The following is a 23,189-nucleotide window of genomic DNA, read 5'->3' on the forward strand; positions in this document are numbered from 1 at the left end:
ATCAATCAAAGAAGCTAAATTATACGTAAAGCATTCAGGATAATTTCTTTGTCTAAAGGGATTAAATCAATATACTGGCAAGACTGGAACCTAACTAAAATATTGGTGCAGCAATAGACACTTCCACCAGTGTGGCCAGCAACAGTTACAGACAGGAACAATTACAACGTACACCTCATGCAATAGTATCCTGTCCATCACCAAGATCAAGAGAAAAGGGCCCAGAAAATCATTAAGTGCACAAACTATTTGCTTCGGCACACACCCGTCACTCAGAATCCTCCCATATATAAAAACACCTATGCTCTTCGTTCAGTTGTCGCTGATGACTCATTCTCTGCAAAGCCTTACATAATTATGGCAGAAAGTTTGGCGTTAGTCTGCCACAAGGGGGCAGTGTAGCACACGGAGTTTCTCATAGGCCCAGAATAGAAACCAACCTGAAGTTAGAGAATCTCGCTGCTCGTTTTACAGCCTAATTGACCAACTTGATAATGGTGGAGGTGTGAAGGAAGCCAATAAAGAAATGTCAATAAATTTCCGTAACTGGTGAGAAACATTCACATATCTTGTTTTCATCTGGTTAGTTAAAGAAAGATATAGGCATACACTCCTTTATTAATGTTTAAAGTCATATGAAAGACACACACACACACACACACACACACACGTTTGTCTAAGTTCCTTTTAAAGACCTTCCATTGACATAACTGCTAATGTAGCTAATTAATGAAAGGCTCCACATTAACTCTAACCTATATAAATCCTAGCCTTAGCTTCAGTAACCAGAAAGAAACTTTCTGGCTCTTCTGGAATAATAATAATAATAACAATAATAATAATAATAATAATCATAATAATAATAATAATAATAATAATAATAATAATAATAATAATAATAATAATAATAATAATCATAACCATAATAATAATAATAATAATAATAATAATAATAATAATAATAATAATAATTTATTGATAAATTTCTTTATTAATGTATGTTTTTTTTCTATAGAAGTTGTTGTGGGGATTAGCCAAATATTGCTATCCTAGCAATGAGGTCAGTCTGATCAGTGCCTCATAAAGGAGAGCATGACAAATTAGGTGAAGTTGATAGAGTGGGTGGCTGGGTGGGGAGGATGTGTGGTGAGAACGGGACATAGTCGTGCTGCTTCCTGTCGGATCTCCGGCAAACCACACACCCAACTGTGAGTACAGCGGCAGGAACGAGCCGTGCTGTACCCGCCCTGTGGGCACATGGAGAGGTGGGCAGGAGAAGCCGTGCCAATGAGCCCCCGCATGCGGAGGAGGTTGCGAGCAACAAATTGTGTATACACTCAGTTTTAAGGCATGCTTCAATGTGTATGGAATTTTGTGTGAAAGAGAGACAGAGAGAGATAAAATACATATCAGGTAGGATTTCCCCTTTGGTTTAATTTTCCCTAAACTGTGTGTGTATGCATGTGTGTGTGTGTGTATTGATGGGTGAAAGCAGGACACATTTCCATAACTGGTGGACATCAACAATCACACACCCAGAGTAAGAAATATTTATGATGATCATATCTCTGTATAGCCTTATACATTGTGCGCATACTGTATCCTGTCTAGTGACGAACATAACGGACAGAACAGATGGTAGACTATACAAATGACATCTCTGCAGCTTGCCATTGCTAAGGTGTATCATAAAAGAAGGGATTTAAACATTATGGCTGCAGCAGCACAACTGAAAGGGGAAATACAGATTCAAGCAGTTATGCTGCACCATGCACATGCAGTCCATATACCAGACAATTTGATGATATAATCTTTTACTTAAAAGCAGTAAATTATGTCCAAGCCTGTTAACCTTGCAACTGTGACATACCATATACATGTACACAATCAGACATGATCAGATATCACATGCGTCTATGGATGGATGTTGGAGAGAATCGTATATTACCTACAACCCTATATTATCAATATTAGCTATGAAAGAGGCAAGAAAGGAAAAAAATGAAAAAATTTTTCTCATCCACCAGGGCTTTGTCTGAACACGGTGAGCCTCCTACGTGGTGAGAGGTAAGAGGGGAAAATACAGCTTATCTGATTACTCACTGCCTTTAACGAAAGACTCAGCACCACAGCTACCCACAAGCAGCTGCCAAAACCCCAGCTAGAACCTCAGCCGTTTCCCTCAGACGAGAACAGAAACTGGGACCGTGTTTTCCATCCTGGACTGTGTGGTACAAAGATGGCATATAGACTGGGGAAAAAAATGCTGAACAAAGAGTTTAAAACATTCTTTATACCACAATTTGTCCTTCAATGTGGAGGGTTGATAGAAAATAAAAATATTGTATGTATGAATTTAATAAATAAACTTATTAAATGCCCAAAGAACAGGCCTTTCTTTAGTTTTAGGTAACAGCTATAATAAGGAAAACATAACACCACCGAGGAGCTTCAGTAATAGCCTCAGTTACAGTAACAACCCCTGTCAATCACTGTTATAGTATCAGTATCTTCTTCTAGTTGGTCTTGGCATTTTGCCCTGTTCATTCATCTAAACAAGCACTCCAAAACCTCAGCAGCATTAATTACCTGAAAACAGAGATATGAGGATCATAAATATTTCATAGACATGTCTCCATATTGAAGAAACAGATTCAGTACAAATAAGAATCAGCAAACAGGAAAGACATTGGCCTATAGACCCCAGGTTTACTCTATCTAATGTGTAGTGCCCGGGTTAATTGAAAGTAAAAGCTAATGAAGGATCCAATAACAACTCCAAATATAGATACATGATTATTCCATGACCCAATACCAAGGAAGAAACCACCTGTTCAAGTGGACTGTAGAACATCACAGTGTTTGCCCCCAATAATGAATCTAATTAGATCTGGATCTTCATTATCACTGAGCAGTCAGGAGGCCAGAAAGAGACACTCCTGAAGGGGCAGAACAGGAGGAGACATGTTGGTCACCCTTAATTGAGTCATTTACTGAAGGGAATTACATTGACCTCTGACTATTGTAGGGATGTCCTGATTATGGTTCTGTCTAAATTACAATGACATTGACAACAAGAGTCATCTACCTCAACTGCCACTGATTGTATGTAGATGAATCAAACAACCAAGCTAATGCTTCACATGGCACAGCTAATAAGGAAGCCATGTTTTGTGTGGATGAAAAGCCTTTTCCTTTTAAAGAAAGAATTAAGTCACAAAACATGCTTAAAGGGTTTTGGCTATTTATTATTAATAGATTGTACACTGTGAAATGCAAGAATGTGCAGAGTTCCATGCTACTTAGTGTATACATATTTGCTGCCCAGCCTCGCCTAATGTTTTAATATTGATTAATATTGAAATTAATTTCTTTGTCCCTGTTAAAGCTTCTGTAACCAGACCCTCACAACTATCAGCATAACATTATGAGCACTGAGAGGTGAAGTGAATAACATTGATTATCTCCTCATCATGGCACCTGTTAGTGGGTGGGATATATTAGGCAGCAAGTGAACAAAGTTGATGTGTTAGAAGCAGGAAAAATGGGCAAGCATAAGGATTTGAGTGAGTTTGACAAGGGCCAAATTGTGATGGCTAGATGACTGGATCAGAGCATCTACAAAAATGCAGCTCTTGTGGGGTGTTCCCGGTCTGCAGTGGTCAGTATCAATCAAAGGTGGCCCAAGGAAGGAACAGTGGTGCGTCAGAATTGGACCATGTGAGCATCAGAACTGGACCATGGAGCAATGGAAGAAGGTGGCTTGGTCTGATGAATCACATTCTCTTTGACGTGGATGGCTGGGTGTGTGTGCATTTTTTACCTGGGGAAGACATGGCACCAGGATGCACTATGGGAAGAAGGCAAGCCGTCGGAGGCAGTGTCATGCTTTGGGCAATGTTCTGCTGGGAAACGTTGGGTCCTGCCATCCATGTGGATGTTACTTTGACATGCACCAACTACCTAAATATCCTTGTAGACCATGTACACCCTTAATCTGCCGTGCCACAAAGCAAAAATGGTTCAGGAATGGTTTGTTGAGCACAACAAGGAGTTTAGGGTGTTGAATTGGCCTCCCAATCTCAGTCCAATTGAGCATCTGTTGGAAGAGCTGGACAAACAAGTCCGATCCCTGGAGGCCCCACCTCACAACTAACAGGACTTAAAGGATCTGCTGCTAACATCTTGGTGCCAGATACCACAGCACACCTTCAGAGATTTAATGGTGTCCATGCCTTGGCAGCAAAAGGGGGACCAACATAATATAAGGCAGGTGGTCATAATGTTATGACTGATCAGTGTAAATGCTTACTTAATATTCTTCTCTGTATGTGTGGTCACCATAAAATTGCCACATGGTGCTATAAAGGAGTAGTCAATCAAGCAGAAAGGCTACCATTTGAGGCAAAAACACTCGAAACAGAGGAAACAAAGAACAGAGACCAAATGCTACACAATGCAAGAACAAGGTAGTGTGTAAACGATTCTAGTCCAATTAAAATGGACATTTTCATAGCTCTAATGTAATTTGACAAAATGTACTGCAGATACATGGTGGATAGAGGCAGAGTGTCCCCTACTCGCAAATTAAAAACCATTTCTGTATAGTGCACTAGGCCAACAGACTGAACCTCATCTCATTTTTGCTTTCTTGTCTACGCAGCAAGGCATATATTGTCTTATATAACTGTCTGCCACTAATTTATGAGTTAGAATGCAAACTGTATCAAGAGGAAATTCTCTATGATTGTTGCGTTTAACCCTATAAATATGGCTACCATAGTTGGAATATAGCTAAATACAGGGCTTACATACAGGAATACAATACAAATACAAAGAGAGAATGGTTGATAATAAAGAATTCCAGTGATTACTGAGTGAGATCATGCTAACTCACCCCGACAAGCCTATATTCATTATTAGCCACAAGCTCAATCTTCTCCTTTACGATAACTAAGCCATTTCAAATATTTCCTGTGAACACTTACAATCCGTCACAATCCGTTTGGAGATGACAGAATGTCCTGATGGTGAATCATTGAGTAATGTGTCAGGAAATTTCTCAGTGGATGCATCTGTGTTTGAACATAAGGTGTCAAAGAAGCCTTCATTCAGCTGCCAAGCTCAATTCTGAGTCGACTATTTTGTCACAGCATCTCCCGCTCTGAAAACACCCACCAAGACCAGGCCAACTAATACAATAGACTCTTGCTTTCATTCATTTGGTGTGATACCTTAATTTCCTACTCCATATCTCTCATCCCTCCCTCCTTCTCCCTCTTTATCTGTAGCACTTCATTTTCTGCAGTTAAACATTGTAAACTCACTGGGTGGGGTGAATTTCTTTGCACTGGAAGAGTCAGTGAGGAAGATAAATTGTCAGTTAAATAATAGTCTCTGGTGGTCTTTCTTAGACACTGTTCATTTACCACCTGTTTTAAATAATTACAACACTGGATTTTGCATCAGTTTCCTTAAAATCTGTAGCAGGTGAAATTTTATCCACCAAAACCTGATTTGCAAATGTCACAGCTATGAAATGAGACAGGTACCTGGGGGAAATGTATTTTAGTTTTCAAGGAGAAGGAGTCTGGGGGAAATTGAGCAAGATAAAAGCAATAATCATAAACCAGCCTGGAGCTAAAACAGGCACTGAAGTGTTTATTTGTTCTCTTACTCTCTGGTTAAATCTTGCTGCTGCCCATAGTCTATCCTGCTCTAACAGTTAGGCACCAACCTTGATCTTAAAGGTGAAAATAAAGAAGAAAAAAAATCTATGTACAGCTTAGATATACAGTGCCAGGACAAAACCATAACCCACTCAATTTATCAACCCATTTAGGGTTTGGCAACAAGATATATATATATATATATATATATATATATATATATATATATATATATATATATATATATATATATATATATATATATATATATTAGAACATAAGGTGGACATCTATAGCATCTATAAAGACATGTTAAAACTGCAGAGCTTATGAAGGATAAAGCAACACTTAATCTCAGTTTAACAGCAACATGAATTATGGCAAAAATGCAATAGTGAAGAATAAAGCTACAAATGGTAATTAATTATAGTCAGAAACTATGTAGTATTAAATTAGATGGGAGAAAAGAGAAAGTGACAGACAGGGAGGGAAAAAAAGCTTCTGCTAGCAGGTCTGTTGTGATGTCATACATCTACATCACATCACCATGGCAACCTTGCATCAGCACCAACTTACTGAAAAAGAGAGAAGAGAGAGAAAAGAGAGAGTGCTGGCTTAGTGCTGGTATGTATTGCAGCAATTCGGAGGCCAATTCAATTAAAAATATATATAAAAAGGTCGATGAAAGCTTGATTATTAGTAAGGTTATATAATGTTTCATATTGGTCAGCTATAGCATTGCATGAGCTTCCCAATATGTCACCAAATGTATAACATGCTTAAACATTATCCTGACATTTATCAATGAAAAAGCATTGTGGAGTCCTGAATGGGAACTTTACATTAGGAATAAGCCAGACTCCTAATTTATAACTACCTTCACTGAGTTTGTATGGATAGAATGAAAGCCTAAGGGATAGAAGTCGAATCTAGAGAATGAGGGAGTGAGAGAATGACACCAGAATCAAAAGTCCAGCTATTCCTACTGTTCTGTGCCTCAGCTTCTAAAAATAGACTGCACATGGAAAAAAAAAGAAGAAGAAGGCAATGGGCTGAGGGGAAACATTGGGAGTTGAGGAAGAGAAGGAGAGGCAGTATGTGGGTGTGTGTGGGCATTTGCTCACTTAAATTAGGTACATGTACCTAGATAATGCAGAATAAATTTAAATACCATAAACATATTGAAGTATCATGCATATTGTTCTGAAATGTATATATAATAAATAATATATATAAAATAATCAATCAATCCTAACTCCTGTGGTGACTACAAGTATGCTGGTCTACCTAAAGCTGGACTGTACAGTAGCATCACACTATCACAGATCCATCAATCTATCAATCTGAACATCTATCTGTCTATTTATACATGCATCCATTCATAATCTTGTGCTACCATTCAATTCTACAACCCCGACTTTACCTTTGCAATGCATTATCTCTCTCTTTTATAGACCCTCTCTTCCGTCCTCTTCTCTCACTCCAGCTTCGGAGGGAGTGGGAGGTGTTGCTAGGCGACAGATTAGCTCTTTTCTTTCAAGAAGCAGAGTGAAGACCTTGATTCTCTCTTGGTAAAAATAAACACCAGCCAGGAGAAAGAAGCTTGAGATGGAGGACAAGCATCCTTCAACTGCAGAAGAGGTTGCTAACATTTTTTTTCTCAGTCGAGCATGTTACAGTTCTATCTCCATTTTTAAAATGCTTTCAGGTTCTGAGTTGGGCAGTATATGCCTGCCATTCTTGTGATTCCTAATTCTGCATAATTAATATTTGTTATAACTGGTCCTTTGTTTTTGTTTGCGTGTATGTTCTCTCTTTTTGTCAGAAGCATGATCAGCATCCCAACCATATTATCAACTAAATAACTAATCAAAAGTCAGAAACAAGTTGATGAAACTGTGAACTTTTGTGGATTAACAACGAAGTCTGTGCAATATTTAATTGGTAATTTTGATATAGAAGAACCTGAACAATGAATATGAACAATGAGTGGACAAAAGCATCCACTCATTAAAACAGGTATAAATAATCAGAATTGTAATCATATAATAGTCATATAATAATAATCATATTGTAATGATATAAGAAGTATACACTTGTGCCTGAAAAAACAAGTATTGTGCTTATTTATTTATTTCCCCCATTTTTACACATAATTTTCTCAAGCAAAAAAATGATTACCTATAGTGCAACATATTCCATGACTAAGCATAATCTTTGGTCAGAAAAAAAAAATTAAATCCAAAAATATTCTGTGGACTTCCTGTCTACAGGGATGTTCCAGTTATAAGGCAGAGTTATCATATTACACTAGACTCCCTGGTGTACCTATTCCATGCTTCTTTTACATTCATCTCCTTCTTTCACCATTTACTCACGCCTTTAGCTCTGCTGATGTGCTCCATTTCCTGACCTCCCACAAGGCCCACCAGGAGAAGTGTGACAATGATGGCCATTATCACACGAATCATAACCAAACTAGTGCTCATCCACTGCTGCAGGCTTGAATGTAAAATTTCCACATTCACATGTCCCAACCCCAAAGATACCCCACCCAAAAAAAACCCAAATAACCCAACAACAACCCAACAAGTTCTCTATAAAATACACAGTATGCAATGTCTTTTTTGCAGTTTGTGGACTGAATGCCTGATCACTTTTCATAATATTGTTTATATGTAGGAAAATAAAACTCCTAAGAATTAAATCTCATTGTTTTTATTGTTATATGTTCTTGATTAAACTATTCAGTCTTGCATTAAGGTCCTCTAATCAGCATTATTATTGACTATTCGACCCAGACTTCACACAATTGCCACATTCTCAGTTTCATGTTTTGTTACAAATCACAAACATTGTGTCTATAAATAACAAAAGCCCATTTTCATTGAGCCAAGAGAAATGTGTCAGTCACCACTGTATGGTTATTTTAGGTAGAGTGACGTGAAGTCTAGCGCCTCACACTCCTAATGCAACAAGTCTGAAACACAGCACTGTAACCTTGAGCTGTGCATCCATCCATCCATCCATCCATCCATCCATCCATCCATCCATCCATCCATCCATCTATCTATCTATCTATCTATCTATCTATCTATCTATCTATCTATCTATCTATCTATCTATCTATCTATCTGTGCATAATCTACGAGACCCGCAAGGCTATAACCCTTTTGAATGAGTGTCAAAGCAATGAATAATGAACTAGAGTGATTAACAATCTTGCCACGCACTGCTCTCTTGGGCAATACGCGAGGTGGCCCTGAAAGCAGCTTCACTGCGGAAAAGACAACTGAGTCACTTAGAGTTGCCAAATATAGATCCCTAAAAAAGGTGCCTGTTGCTTAAAGTGAGATCTATTCAAATCCAATGGCAGGATCATTGTTTTCGCCCTTTACAGAACTCACATACTGGTGACTCACATACTGGCTAATCAGGTATTCTGGGCAGTGACAGTTATGAAGGGTAGAGATAAGAAAAAAAACACACATTGAAAGGACACACCTGAAGAGACAGGTTCCTTTCTGGTCAGAAGGAACTGCTGATAAATGAAATGATAGATTTAAACAGATTTAATGTGTGTTTGGAGATCTATAGTAAGATCAAGTAATCAGAGTGACCTAGCAATGTCAAAGCCAAAATCATCTTACTTAAGTTACTCTTTGAATACTCAGGTTGTTAGGTGAATCATGTTTTGTGCTTGGTCTATCAGCCATTTGCGTTGTCATATTTGGACTGATTTATTGGCTGTTTGCCGCAGCGTCAGTTTGCGTGCACACAGTCTAATTAGACAGAGCTCAATTCAACTGCATTTCTGTCAGGATCACACTAGATTTGCCATATAAGGGTAGAAAGCAAGAATGTATATAATACACACAGTCTCAGTCACGTCACATGATTTATCAAGCATAGATTATTCTCAAAAATGATCAATTTAGCCATTTCCCCAATTTCCTCAACATTACAGTGTGCAATAACAGGGTACAAGAGGATTTCCTGAAGTAAATACACGACGGAGGCAACAAACAACACGATACGCTATATATACGTGAGCATCATGCCGTCGAATATCTATCCGAACATGCAACGATGACAAATGGAATAAGATCAGATTAATGTTCTGCATCATAACTGAACTTTCTAGTTAGTTATAGTAACGGAGGTACGTGAGAAATTATTCGTTGCAGTTCATTTAGAAAAACCCCCCTTCGTCTCCCCCCTCCTCCCTGCACACAGGAGCCCGGTGACTCCGTCTACGTTTCACACTCTGACTCCACCCACCGCTCGGTTTTGTCCAAATCGGGCTTTTTGCGTCGCCGGGGCTCCCGATTTCAAGCCTACGTCATCATCAGGGAGAGGGGATGCTGACGTCGGAGCGGAGTCAGAGTCAAGAGTGGAAGAGTTGGGAGGGGTGAGAGAAGAGAGTTTCAGCCTTGTGAGCATTGATATGAGGCACATCAAATCACCTAAAGCAACCCCCCTTCCCCTCTCTCCTTCTTACGTCGGTGTTGGCGCGTTGGGAGCCCCCCTACACCAGCCTATATAAGTACCCGGCAATCATAGTAACTCCACCAGATTTACGGGCTCCCGATATCTGGGCGAGATACGGCTTTTCAGCAGCCAAACCGACCAAGACTCCGAACCGGAGGAAGTATCCAGCCAGCCTCCGGTCCGCAGGCGCTTTGGCGGAACCGAAGAGGAAAAGCCGGACATGTGAGCATACCAAGACAGAGTTAGACTCTGACCGCATTCAGGGAAAGACAGTCGGGGCTTTCCTCCAGTCACGCTACAATCAAAAATACATCGCCAAATTACCTTTTAGCTTCCCCTCGAACATCGACCACGATGTACCGTTCCACTAAAGGAGCCTCAAAAGCTCGGAGGGACCAGATAAATACAGAGATAAGGAACCTGAGGGACTTGTTGCCTATCTCCGATGCGGACAAGGCACGGCTCTCCTATCTACACATCATGTCCCTTGCGTGCATATACACGAGAAAATCTGTCTTCTTCTGCCAAGGTAAATGATGTTTTATTTTGAATATATCGTACATCATTTTGCTATTTTAAATGGCCTGTTGTTAACTGCGTTTGTAAAGCATTCGATTTGAGGCCGATTTTGAGCTGTAGTATTTTTGCCTATGCGCAATATGTGAGTTATAGCAACAAGTGGATCTTGTTGAACAGATTTTTTTTTTTGATGAACTGGAATATATATTGAAATATATTGCACAATGTTTGGAAAAAAACCCGAGAAATATGGATCTGTCAAGAGAACATGTCTTAGAGATTGCAAGCTGCTATCCGTGGTGCTAACTCATAGTTGCTGTCCATGGTGCTAAAGAACGGGGTTGTGCTTATGTCTGGAGAATATATGAATGATTCACTGATTCACTGTACGACATTTCTTTCAGAGCCAGATGCAGCAGGCAGTGCTGAGGAAAGTGCAGGATTCCTCTCATTTCATGAGCTTTCTGAGCTGGTGCAATCAATGCCAGGTTTTCTGCTGTTACTGACTGCAGAAGGAAAGCTACTTTACCTGACGGACAGCGTCTCTGAGCACCTTGGACACTCAATGGTGAGTCTGAATATAGACATTTTTATTATTACAGTATCTCTATTTCCTATTATACAATTTATCAGTGAAATTATGAGTTGTTGGGGTGTGAGGACAATTTGCCTTATGGAACATTTTTAACACATTTTTAGGTAGATTTGGTTGCCCAAGGGGACAGTGTGTATGACATAATAGACCCTACAGACCATGCTATTATGAGGAGTAACCTGGTGCCTCCAACTTCCCCTGATACTGGTAAGGTTTAAGTGTTGTCACATTCCTCAGTGTTTACGTGTGATTGAGTCATTCATGTATGCAGTGAAATAGATATTTAATTTTCCCCCCTCCTTTATCATTTAGATCGATTGTTCCGCTGCCGTTTCAACACTTCCAAGTCAGTGCGAAGGCAGAGTGCTGGCAATAAGCTTGTTTTGATTCGAGCTCACTGCTTGCAACCAGTTTCTGGCCAGTCCCCACCAGGATCCTACTGGACTTCCAATCCAGTGTGGGTGTGCTTCTGTGCACCTCTGGAACCCCATCCACCCCGACCCAGCACCTCCACTGAACAACTTTTGATCCCATCATTGGAGAGCAGTTTCCTCCTAGTGTGTTTTCACTCACAGCACAGTCGAGATATGAGACTGCAGGATGCACATGATAGGTAAGGTCAGGTGCCCCCTAAATGAGCAATTATTGTTTGTATAATCTAATTAAAATATACTAGATGTATTAGATTCTCACTAGTAGTGTCTTTATTCCCCACAGTGTCAGTGTTTATCTGGGTATGGATGTGGAGACTCTTCGTTCTCATTCCTGGTACAGTCTACTCCATCCACAGGACCTTACGCATGCTTCAGCTCAGCATCGCAGCCTATGTAAGTGTCAGATTGAGTTGATTCATCTCATGATTGGAATAGCATAAGTCACCTCACCACCAGCTTTCACTGTCTTTACATTATATGAAACCATCCATAATACATCATTGTAGTAGAGAAGCACTTCCAAACACCCACAGAGAAGATGCATGACTCAAAATCTCATACTGGGTGGAATGTCATGACTCATACGTTTCCTCTTTTCTTTCCACACAGTGAGAGAAGGAGGAGAAGGTAGAGCTGAAATGGTGGTTCGTGTGGAGGCTGGGGATCATTCATGGGTTTGGCTTTACATGGTCCTGCAGCTGGAGACTGGAGAGAACCCTATCAGCAGCAACAATTATGTCATAAGGTAAAGCTTAAGCCTCATACATCTAATAATAGATAAAGTTAGAACATCTAGTAAAATTAAAGTCAGTCTGAATATCATTAACATGTTACTTTTATTTTCTATTCCCTAGTGAATCAGAAGCCTGGGCAGTGAGACAACAACTGAGCTCTGAAGAGACCCAGCTTTCTGTGGTGCTGAGCAGCAGCGCCTCCCAACAAGACACCCTCAGCTTGCAGAGTCCTGATACACTATCCAGTCCTGACCAAGTGTTCACACCTGGGAGCAGTGGTCTGTCGGGTCAGTCGTTTGACTTCAGCATGGCAGTATGCAGCACAGGCTCTACAGAGGAACAAGGTGCAAGCTCTTCTATTGAAGCAATGCCACTGGAAAGTGGCCCACGATCTAGTCTATCCTCTCTGGAAGAAGAAACCTTGTTCCAGCAGCCACCCAGTGAATCAATGGACAGGCCTTCAGCTGCTTCATCCCCCGACACAGTTGCAACTGTGTCAGATTTGGACTTCCTCACTCAGAACATTCTCCTGCCTCCTGCGTTTCAGGTAGATCCTCCATTACCTGCATTACCCCTCCCTTTACCCCCTGTGCCTACCTCCCAGGCCCAGCAGACTAAGGAGTTTGTGTGTACCCCCCCATATACACCTCAGCTAGGGAGCAGCAGCTTTCCCTTTGGAGAACCCCTATTTAGTTTTGATCCCACTGGTGCCACCACACCTCCACCCCTTCCATCTACTGCAACAGTCACAACTACAGTAGCTCCCAGTCTTTCTCCATCTGCTCCCTCAAACCCTCAGGGTAGTCCTTCTCCTCCAACTACCACACTTTCCACCATGGTGCCACTCACCCTGCCAGCTTTGTCTACAGAAATTCTCTTCCCTTCAGAACCATGCAGTGGCTCACTCTATGAGAAGCTTCCTCCAACCCCAGACAGTCCAGGTGATGGGGACTGCACTGTTATGAGTCTGCCTGAAGTACGCGGTCCACTGTATGTTGATGTCCCATATGGGCCACTCCCCTACCCACCTGAAGGCCTGCTCACACCTGAAACCTCACCTGGAAAACAACCGAGCCTGTCTTTCTTCTCACTTGAGCAGGAGAGAGAAAAAGAAAGAACTGAGATCTCACTTTTAGCCCATCATATAAGCACACTAGCTGAGGGCTTCTACCTGGATCCTCTCCTCTCTAAGCTGTTACCCTCTCCTATCTCTCCTCGACCTTCATCTCCATCACTTGACTCAGAAGGACCTGAGACCATCTCTATGCTAGGTGAATTCTACCCTGTCAAACCCTGGAGAGGTTTGGACCTGCCCATCTTCCCAGATGATGACTCTCTGTTTGAAGAGAGTGTCTTAGAGACCATCTTCCAAGATCTCTCCTCACCATCAAACTCTTCCACCCCTTCCTCTCCCTCCAGTCCTCCCTCTTCCCCACCAACTCCTGAGTGCTGGCATCCACCCCTGCACTTTGACAGGGTCTCTGCTATGAGTGCCGGCCACTTCTGTAGCGTCCGATCGGCGCACTCTAACCACGCGACCGGGTGCGGGGTCACACTGTCACCAGTCAACAAGGTTGACATAGTGGATGGGAAGGCGGCAGGCGAAGTTGCCATGGAGACAGAGGGTGTGTCATCACCACTGTCAACCAGTATCCCGGCATCTCCACCGCTACAGCTGACAGCCTCGCCTGTCACTCCGGTGCCTGTCGACTCACCTGTCAGCCCCGCATCGCCTGGTCTGCCCTGCGCCCAGTCCCTCCTCGAGGAGCTGGCCGCCTTGGAACCCATGTTTGGGGCAGGTGCCTCGATCGCCCCTGGCCTGGGGCAACAAACTGAGTTGTATCAACTCCAAAGTCACCTGCCACAACAGTGCTTCCACAAAGGTAAGAACAGTTAATTTTCTGCTAACAATTTTCTGTAACCCTATACTTACAGTAATAGAAAGAGGCAGAACAAAGTATTTAATAACCTGTTTTTATTCTTCTTCCTCATTGTCTTTCAGATGGGAGTGGAAGTGATCCTCCGTTCTAAAATAAGTCTGTGACTTACTTCATTAAGTATGGCATATTGTCATATTTCATGGAGCTACTTTTACTAAAAAGTGAAGATTATTTAACTGTATAATTATATACATAATGTATATAAGGATAAAAAGACTTCCTCATATTGCTCATATGAGAAAAGAAGAGTCAGTCATATTTTGTTCATGTATTTCTCCATGAATTTATATGTCAGGAATGGTGCACCATCTCAGCAATGATGCAATACACTAGCTGTGTTGACCAAGTTGTGAAAGCACTTGGAGGTCAGTTTTTGTCTCTGCTTTACTGTAACATGAGCTTTTATCAGAGACTAAGATCTCTTACTTTGCAAGCGTGGCTCAACATACAGACTTGCATTTGTATTCACTCGTAGTGAAAATACTCTGAAGTTGTGAACTCTGAAGATGTGAACATAAAATCTTACCTTCATATCTCAGATAAAAAACAATCAGTATAAAGCTCAACACTTATTATGTCAGCGTCACAAACACAAAGCCCAATGTATAGAAAATGTACCTAGCCATTTAATATCATAACAAGCAATTTCTATAGAAATCTTTTTGTTATTTAATATTTCAATATTTAGATTAGACTTTCTTCAATGCCAACTGCACTACTAAATAAGAAATCCAGGCAACACTGAGCTTTGGGTTTGTGGCTGCTATGTTCTTTTTTACAAATCTGTGTATCAGTGTGGTGTACAAATGTTTCTTTAATCTGTGAACATATATAAGCCAGTGTGCAATAGAGAGAAGTTTCCAGCACTCTTTAATCAGTCCAGTGGACACCCTTTGGAGAAGAAGCCACCAGCTGACACTGAGAACAACAGACGATGACTGCACTCCACTGGACTGATGCTTTGGCTAGTGTTAAATGGCTCGTTGGTCAGCCATATTCATGGGCAGATGCAAATGCACTGGACTTTTGCAGCATCAATATTTGTAATGCTTGCAATCTGTTGTTGCTCTTGTATGCTTCGCACAACCAAGACTTGCTGAACTCAGCCAGGCAGCATATTTATACAGTGAATACCACAGTAACATCGTAACTTTACTGTGTGCGGTGTAGAGTGGTGAACATGACCGCATGAATGACCAATTCTTCTTTTTTGAGAGGCGTTTAAAAAAACCCAAAACAAACAAAAACAATGTGAACTTTTGTTTTAAAAAATTGAGTGGACAATAGGGATGGGGGTACTATTTCTATTCAGTTACTAGTCGACATGGGATGAGAATGGTTCAATTCCCATGGTGTCGACATGCTAACGTAGAGTTGTCTACGGTCAAGTAAAGGATTGATTCCTACGTTCTACCTATTTACATGCTAAGTTAAAAAAAATTATTATACTGTATGTGTGCTGTTATACAGAATGAATGTTTGGTGTACATGCCTCTAGACAGGCATGTGCTGAGGTTTTAAGTATGGTAATAGGATGTATACATTTGTAAATTTGTACAAACAACAGATCTGTACATAACCAGAGACCTTTGTATTGTATATTATGAAAAGATACTTGACATATGCTCTATATGAAGAATGGACATTGTGGATCAGTGTTCTTTATGTGTCGCTGATAAGTGTATTTGGCTGTCAAAATCAAATGCATTTATATTAAAGTGCACTTAAACCTGCCCATGGCTTCTGTATCATTGTCTTTAGACTTTGCTTCTTTGAGCTTTTCATTCTAAGCCTCTTCTCTTTGCTTGCTTACTATCATCTGTCCATCACTCCCATTCTCTCCACCATTCCATTGCATCCCCTCCCTTCCAGTACACTCCCTCTCTCTTTCTTACCCTGGAGCATGGACTGCTCAGCAACAGCACTGACGCACACTCATGATGAGACACTATCTGACTCAATGTGACGCACACGCTTGACACAGAGGCTCTCGCACATAGAGAGCCACTTCCCACTTTGACGCACACGTGCACTGAATGGTGCTCAAAATCCCTCCCCTCTCCTCCTTCACTGGCAGTATACAACGTACCTGCTATGCATACGTCACACAACAGCCCTGTTAGATTCCATATATGGGCTTTCCTGCTTAGGGGTACCAATTTTAGCTCCCTCCTCCCCTTTCTCACAGCATCCTTCCCAATATGGAGAGAGAGAGCATGAGGGAGAAAAACAGAGGACAATGCATTGGTATGCTCACCATATTGCATATGCACATAGGTACTGGTAAGTGTGTTTAGGCATCTGATATTTATTTAAGCAAACAACCTAACATAGAAACCTCACACATTCCTCCCTATCTGTCCTATAATGTCATTTTTACTTCTCTCTTTTTCTTTCTGTCTTTCTCGCCTATATGTATATATACATTGCAGAAGTGAACTGTGGCCATAATTTTAAAATGCAGTTAAGATAAAGGATAGAACATCTTGATCCAGCACCAGTTATACATAGACATATGCTGATGAAAGACCAAGCGGAACTGCACCGAAACCTAGACTGGCTCTCCTATGCCACACTGTGGCAGAAATAGTACACTCTCATTCTATCACAGAAAGAAACAAAGAAACAATCAGCCTGTTACAGATTTAGAAACCATCAGACTGAGCACTATGTTTAATACTGTAGTCACTCTACAGAGCATCATTAGTACAATGCCCACGTTTCACCCTAAAGCAATCACAGATACAGCTGAGTATCGAATATAGTGACAAATATAGTGATGTTAGATTTACCATTGACTCGTTCAGATTTAATTACAATTTCCACAGGATCTTAAATGACAGTCTAACATAAACATCATCGCCAGTAATGCTCAGTAGAGGATGTGCTTTGTGAGGCAATTAAAAATGTTCAATCTAATTTAGTTAATGTTGGTCCAGTGCTATGTTTCCATTGCCATGAGTCAATGACAGGCTATTACTGATCATTTGGTCAGCCCACCCACAAAAATATGTATGGTCACTAAGACCATAAAACAAGCAAATATATCAATGGCTGAAACTTTTTACCCTGGCTATGATGCAAAGAAAACACTAAATTCATAGTGTGGAGAATGTCACCACATAAGGCAGTGCTTATCACAGATGAAGGGGTTATACTAGTCAAAGACCATGTCAGCCAAAAAGTGGAACAAGGAAGGACAACCTGTGAACGTGTGACAGGATCATAAGCACCTGAGGGTTACTGATGCACTGGGGAGTAAAAGCTATCCTGTCTGGTCTGATCCCACAAAAGAGCTATTGTAGCATAAATTGCTAGAAAGGTGTCAGAATACACGGTGCATCACGGCTTGCTGAATATCAAGCTATGAGGACAAAGGAAAGGAAGCAAGCTTTTTTGAGAGAGTGGCATTTGATTTTGACTTTTAATTACATTTTCAGAAATTTTCATGCAAACTGAAATCAATACACCTATCAAGTGATGTTTTGCTCGGCACCAGAGCGTTGAGGCATGTTTCAAAAAGGTAGGGGACTTTCAGCAGAAGCTCCATCTCAATCCTTGTGCTTATATCATTATAACAGTGGCCTATAAAATGAACACATGTGCAACTAATAGCTCTATGAAAATACAGAAAACAATCTGTACATGCCACATACCATCACTGAGCACTTGAATAGAAACACTATATTAGTACTAGGTAGAGTTTCCCTTTGCTCTCACAAAAGCCTCAATTCGAGGCATGAATTTCACAAGATGTTGGGATCATTCCTTTGAGAATCTGCTCTATGTTAACATGACTGCATCATGCAATTCCTGAGTTTTTTACAGCTGCACTTTCATGCTATAAATTTCCCATTCTACCACTTCCCAAACGTGATATTATTGAATTTAGATCTGGTGACTGTGAAGGCCACTGAAGAACATTCATGTTCAAGAAACCAGCTTGAGATGACTTTTGTTTTGGTGCCTTATCATGCTGGAAGTAAACATTCAAAGATTGTAGCTATAAAGGGATGAAGATAGTCAGAAATAACACTCAAATAATCAGAGGCATTCAAGATGAGTGAATGTAATTAACTGGTCCAAAAGGTGTCAGGAACATCATCAAACCACCTCCACCAGCCTGAACTACTGACACAAGGCAGGTTGGATCCATGGATTCATGTTGCTGGTGCCAATCTATGTACCTCAGCAGAAATCAAGATTTATCAGATCAGGCTATATTTTTCCAGTCTTCAACTGTCCAGGTGATGAGTACACTGCAGCCTCAGCTTTCTGTTCTTGTTTGACAGAAGTGGAACCCAATATTGTCTTCTGCTGTTATATCCTATCTGTCTCAAGGTTTGACGTGTTGTGCATTCTAAGAAGCTTTTCTGCTCATCACTTATATCTGAGTTACTGTGGCCTTTGTATCAGCTTCTATGGCTTGCCGGGCCAGTCTCTGTTGACCTCTCTCATCAACAAGGTGATTTAAATCTACAGAACTGTGGTTCACTGGATATTTTTTCTGTATTGAAACATTCTCTGGAGACTTTTGTGCCTGAAAATCACAGGGAATCAGCAGTTATAGAATATACTTAGTCCATCTGGCACCAACTAAGACCAAATTTTTTTCTTCTTTCTTATGGTTAATATGAACATTAACCAAAGCTGATAATCTGCATCTACATGAACTTATGCATTGCACTGCTACCACATGATTAGCTGATTAGATTATGGTATGTGTAAAGTGTTAAGGATAGTACTGGTGTTCCTAATAAAGTGGTGGGTGTGTGTATATTGCTTAACATTTAGGCCTTGTATGGGATAAAAATGGAATACATCCATTTCTTTTTGGCCTTAACTGGTCTAGATGTTACACACAGAGGGATAAAATAGTTTCTCACGAAAATATATTTTTTCACCACTAGAGGTCTCTAAAGGTCACTTGATGAGAGCACAGTTGGCTGGACAACATCATAATATTTACATCATAATACAAAGATTTAAAGAATCAAATTCATTATTAGTATTGCCATTAATACGCAGTGCAGTAGGCACGCTACATTGTTCTGTTGGACACAGTCAAAATCAAGGTCAAAGAGCTCTCTGTAATATTCAACCCCTGCTGAGAAATCAGAAATCAGAAAAAGTTTTATTGCCAGGTACAGCAAAGGGTGAGCAAGGAGCACTTTACAGTACTAGGAATTTGTCTTGGTGTCAGGTGCAAACATATACACAGGTAAATAATTTATATAAATACTATATAAGGTGACTAGAAAAATATAAAAAGTGAAAGTGACTGTAACATATACACAGATGTGAAGTATGCACACAATGTATAATGAGATAAGTATTGTGTACAAAAGTGTGAGCTTGAATGAACAGGAGTGCAATTTAGAATTTAGAAGTGAGTGTCCGGGTTGGGGGGGGGTCATCTGGGGGTAAATGGGGCACTGTTCAACAGGCTGACTGCAGTGGGGAAGAAACTGTTCTTGTGGCGTGAGGTCCTGGTCCTGATGGACCGGAGCCTCATGCCAGAGGGGAGGGACTGAAAAAGTTTGTTTCTGGTATAAGAGGGGTCGGCTGCGATCTTGGCTGGACGTCTCCGGGACCTGGAGAGGTACAGCTCCTGAAGAGATGGGAGACTGCAGCCAATCACCTTCTCAGCAGAGTGGATGACACGCTGAAGCTTGGCCTTGTCTCTGGCTGTAGCTGCAGCAAACCAGACTGTGATGGAGGATGTGAGGATAGATTCAATGATGGCAATTCCCCAGCATCTTCTCAGGGAGGAGAAACTTCTTCAGCTGCCACAGGAAATACATCCTCTGCTGAGCCTTCTTAGTGAGGGAGCTGATGTTCTGTTCCCACTTGAGCTCCTGGTTAAATAAATGCTGTGATGGAAAAGGAAGGATTTTAAAGGAATAAGTTCTGAACTTCTGTATGCATCAATGAATTAGTCGAACAGTCTTGCAAATTCACATAGGTGTGGATGTAACCCAGTCTTTCTCTACAACTGTTCCTTCCGATCATATTTCGCACCATCACAGAGTAATGTAGCAAAATGGGACAAAACTGAAAGTGGGTGTAAATACTTTCTGAACTGTATATGCACCCTATTTATAACTATAACTCATAAACCTGATTAGAGAAACTAGACTCTAACTGGCCATGAAATTACACTCAATGTCAACGAATTGCCAGTACTCACATAACTTAAATTAAGCAATAGAAAGAGTATAATACTTACGATAAAGGTCATTCTCATTCTCTGTTCCTTTATGATAATGTTGAAGACAAGAGGGGTGTCTGAGTCGGTTAGAAAAATTATAATTACTAAACATAAAAATTCAATAGGGTACAAAGTCATCTCCACACTCTCTGGCACCCCTGTTTCCACAGATTGCAATATTAAGAAGTTTATAGCTCATGAAACCATCAAGGACCTTCAACAACCTGGTGGTAATTGAAAAACTGACCAAAGTCTTGGAAATGCTGGAGCAAACTTTTGGAAAAAAAGAATAATAATAATGATATCATCCAAAGCTAACCTAGAGAGACAAAAAGTGAAAAAGTGATAGTTTCAACTTATGCCATAAACTCCAGACTAAACCAAAAAGGGCCTTATGGACAAGGACCAAGTTAAACCCCACTACTGAAAGACAAAAGTAAAAAAAAAATGACTCTATGGCAAATGCAGTCCCCTAGTTTGCTTATAGGTAATGAAATGATTCTTAATGTAAAAACACTAACTTCAGTTAAATATGGTGGAGGTTCCATAATGTTGTAGGATGGCTTTGCTGCCTGTGATACTGGAGGCCTTGAACAAGCTGAAGGAATCATGCAACGAGTCAATTATCAGGGCAAGAAATGTACTACCCACTGTCAGAAAACTGGGTCAAAGGTCATCAATCTTCCAGCAGAACAATGACCCTAAACATATATCCCAAATCCCCAAAATAGAGAAAGTGGACTATATTAAACTGTCCAGCAATGAGTCCTGATCTCTATTAAATTGAAAACCTTTGGATAGAAATCTGCTATTGTTAAAAGGAATTCTGCTAAAATGAGCTAGAACAAAGTGAAGCTGAGGATTAGAAGAATATAGCACTAGAAAGGTGCTTACAGAAACTTGGCAATCAGAAACATTTGGAGGCTATTAACCTTGCTGAGGGTTGTAAATTACATTTTATGGACAGATACCTGCAGTACTGCCCAGGCCATGTTTTCTTGTTCTATTTTTAATTTTGTTGTGTAATTTTAGACATTCCCAATCTCAAATTCTGAAATGATGAGACATGCTATATATGAAAAACATGAGTGCCACTAATGATCAAAACAATTCATATACTTTTTTATCCATTGAGAAAGAACAGCTGTTCACAATGAACAGTATTGCCGAATCACAGTTGTAGATGTTACTCAGTCTTTTTCTGCAACTCCTCCCTCCAATCATATCTGGCATCTGACCACACCATCAGAGTAATACAGAAAAATGGGAAAAGACTCAAAGGGTGTGAATACTTTCTGAAATGTATATGCATCTGATTTATTACAATTCTTCATGAGCTTGATTAAAGAAACTAGACTCTAACTGGATATGAAATTATACTCAAAGTCAAAGAATTGTCAAGTGCTTCCAGTGCCTTTAGTGCTGCCCAGGTTATGTTTTCTTTCTCTAAACTAAACATGAATTGAAGACAGCATCTTTTTTAGTGTATAATTTTAGACATGGGTTCCAATGATGCTGACCAGACCTGTTTATATACTTTTCCTATCCGCTGAGAGAGGACAACTGTGCACAGTCTGACAGAATGTTGCCCCATGGTGAAAGCACATGCACATTAACATTAAATAAGCTGGAGAAAAGATCAGACATTTCACCTAAATGAATTCTGATGGCTATAACTCATTTATTATGTGTAGAAACGTTTTGTTTCACCATGAGATATATCCACATAAATTGGGTTTTATTAGAGATTCAACCAATAATAAATCTCATGTGGTTATTTTGATGAAAGCATTCCTGAGAGTTCAGTGAGGTAAGTGGCCCACTGTGTTCTGCAGTGGCCCCTTGAAAAAGACAAAAGGATTTCATGACTACATTATGCAAAGGTCTCTTTTGAAGTGTGTGACAGCGGCTGGCACGGTCATCAAAGTAAAGCCATTTACAGTGGTCAGAGAATGGGTAGTCACAAAGCCAAAGGAAATAAAGTGCATCTGAGACATCATAGTCACAGTGTTTTATCATATGCTCTCTGTAAATCACATGAAAAGGGAATACAAAATAATGTCCACAGTGAACTTGATAATCCACTTCCATGCACTATTCAGATAATTAGTAGGAAGGTACAATTCAATAGGCCTATACATCAGTAGCTCTTATAGCTATTAGGATTGAGCAGGGCATTATATCACAAGGACTCGATGGCATAATAACAGTCATTTGGAATAAACTACAAACACTCACACACTCACCTTCAGGCACTTTGGCAGCTGCATTCATGATTCTAAATGGTTTTTTTTTTTGTATTGGTTTGATGCTGTGATCTATCAGAATACTAAATATCGCAAATAGAAAACACTTTGGATCAAACTAAAAAAAAAACCCAACTTTGTCCTTTTGTAATTTGTACTAATATTGGACAGAGTGTGCTTTTAGTTTCTTGCCCAAAGGCATGAAAGAGAAACAATTATCAAATCTGAAGCTGAATTTCATGTATGATACACCTTTTTAATCACTCTGACAGTGTGTCTGACATGACTGTCAATGATAGGCTTCATTAAGCTACTCTCTGGGCTAGAAAGAATACATCCAGCATTACTTC

At 40.2% G+C, this 23,189-nt stretch overlaps 1 protein-coding gene across 1 annotated transcript; it reads left to right on the plus strand.

The window, feature by feature from the left end:
• The first annotated feature begins 10,090 nt into the window (after nt 1-10,090).
• npas4a (neuronal PAS domain protein 4a) lies at nt 10,091-16,115 on the plus strand. Its single transcript, XM_058396289.1, has 8 exons — nt 10,091-10,689; nt 11,084-11,247; nt 11,379-11,481; nt 11,587-11,887; nt 11,992-12,101; nt 12,318-12,453; nt 12,563-14,325; nt 14,445-16,115. Exons 1-8 carry the CDS (start codon nt 10,515-10,517, stop codon nt 14,471-14,473), a joined length of 2,781 nt encoding a protein of 926 aa, XP_058252272.1. The 5' UTR covers nt 10,091-10,514; the 3' UTR covers nt 14,474-16,115.
• The last annotated feature ends 7,074 nt before the right edge of the window (nt 16,116-23,189 follow it).

The sequence above is a fragment of the Hemibagrus wyckioides genome, linkage group LG08 (genome assembly GCF_019097595.1).
Source record: "Hemibagrus wyckioides isolate EC202008001 linkage group LG08, SWU_Hwy_1.0, whole genome shotgun sequence".
Classification (NCBI taxonomy): Eukaryota; Metazoa; Chordata; class Actinopteri; order Siluriformes; family Bagridae; genus Hemibagrus; species Hemibagrus wyckioides.

Coding starts and splice junctions, on each gene's coding strand:
- npas4a (XM_058396289.1), top strand. CDS start 10,515: ATGTACCGTTCCACTAAAGGAGCCTCAAAAGCTCGGAGGGACCAGATA. Junction 10,690..11,083: donor ATCTGTCTTCTTCTGCCAAG/GTAAATGATGTT, acceptor CATTTCTTTCAG/AGCCAGATGCAGCAGGCAGT. Junction 12,102..12,317: donor AGCTCAGCATCGCAGCCTAT/GTAAGTGTCAGA, acceptor CTTTCCACACAG/TGAGAGAAGGAGGAGAAGGT.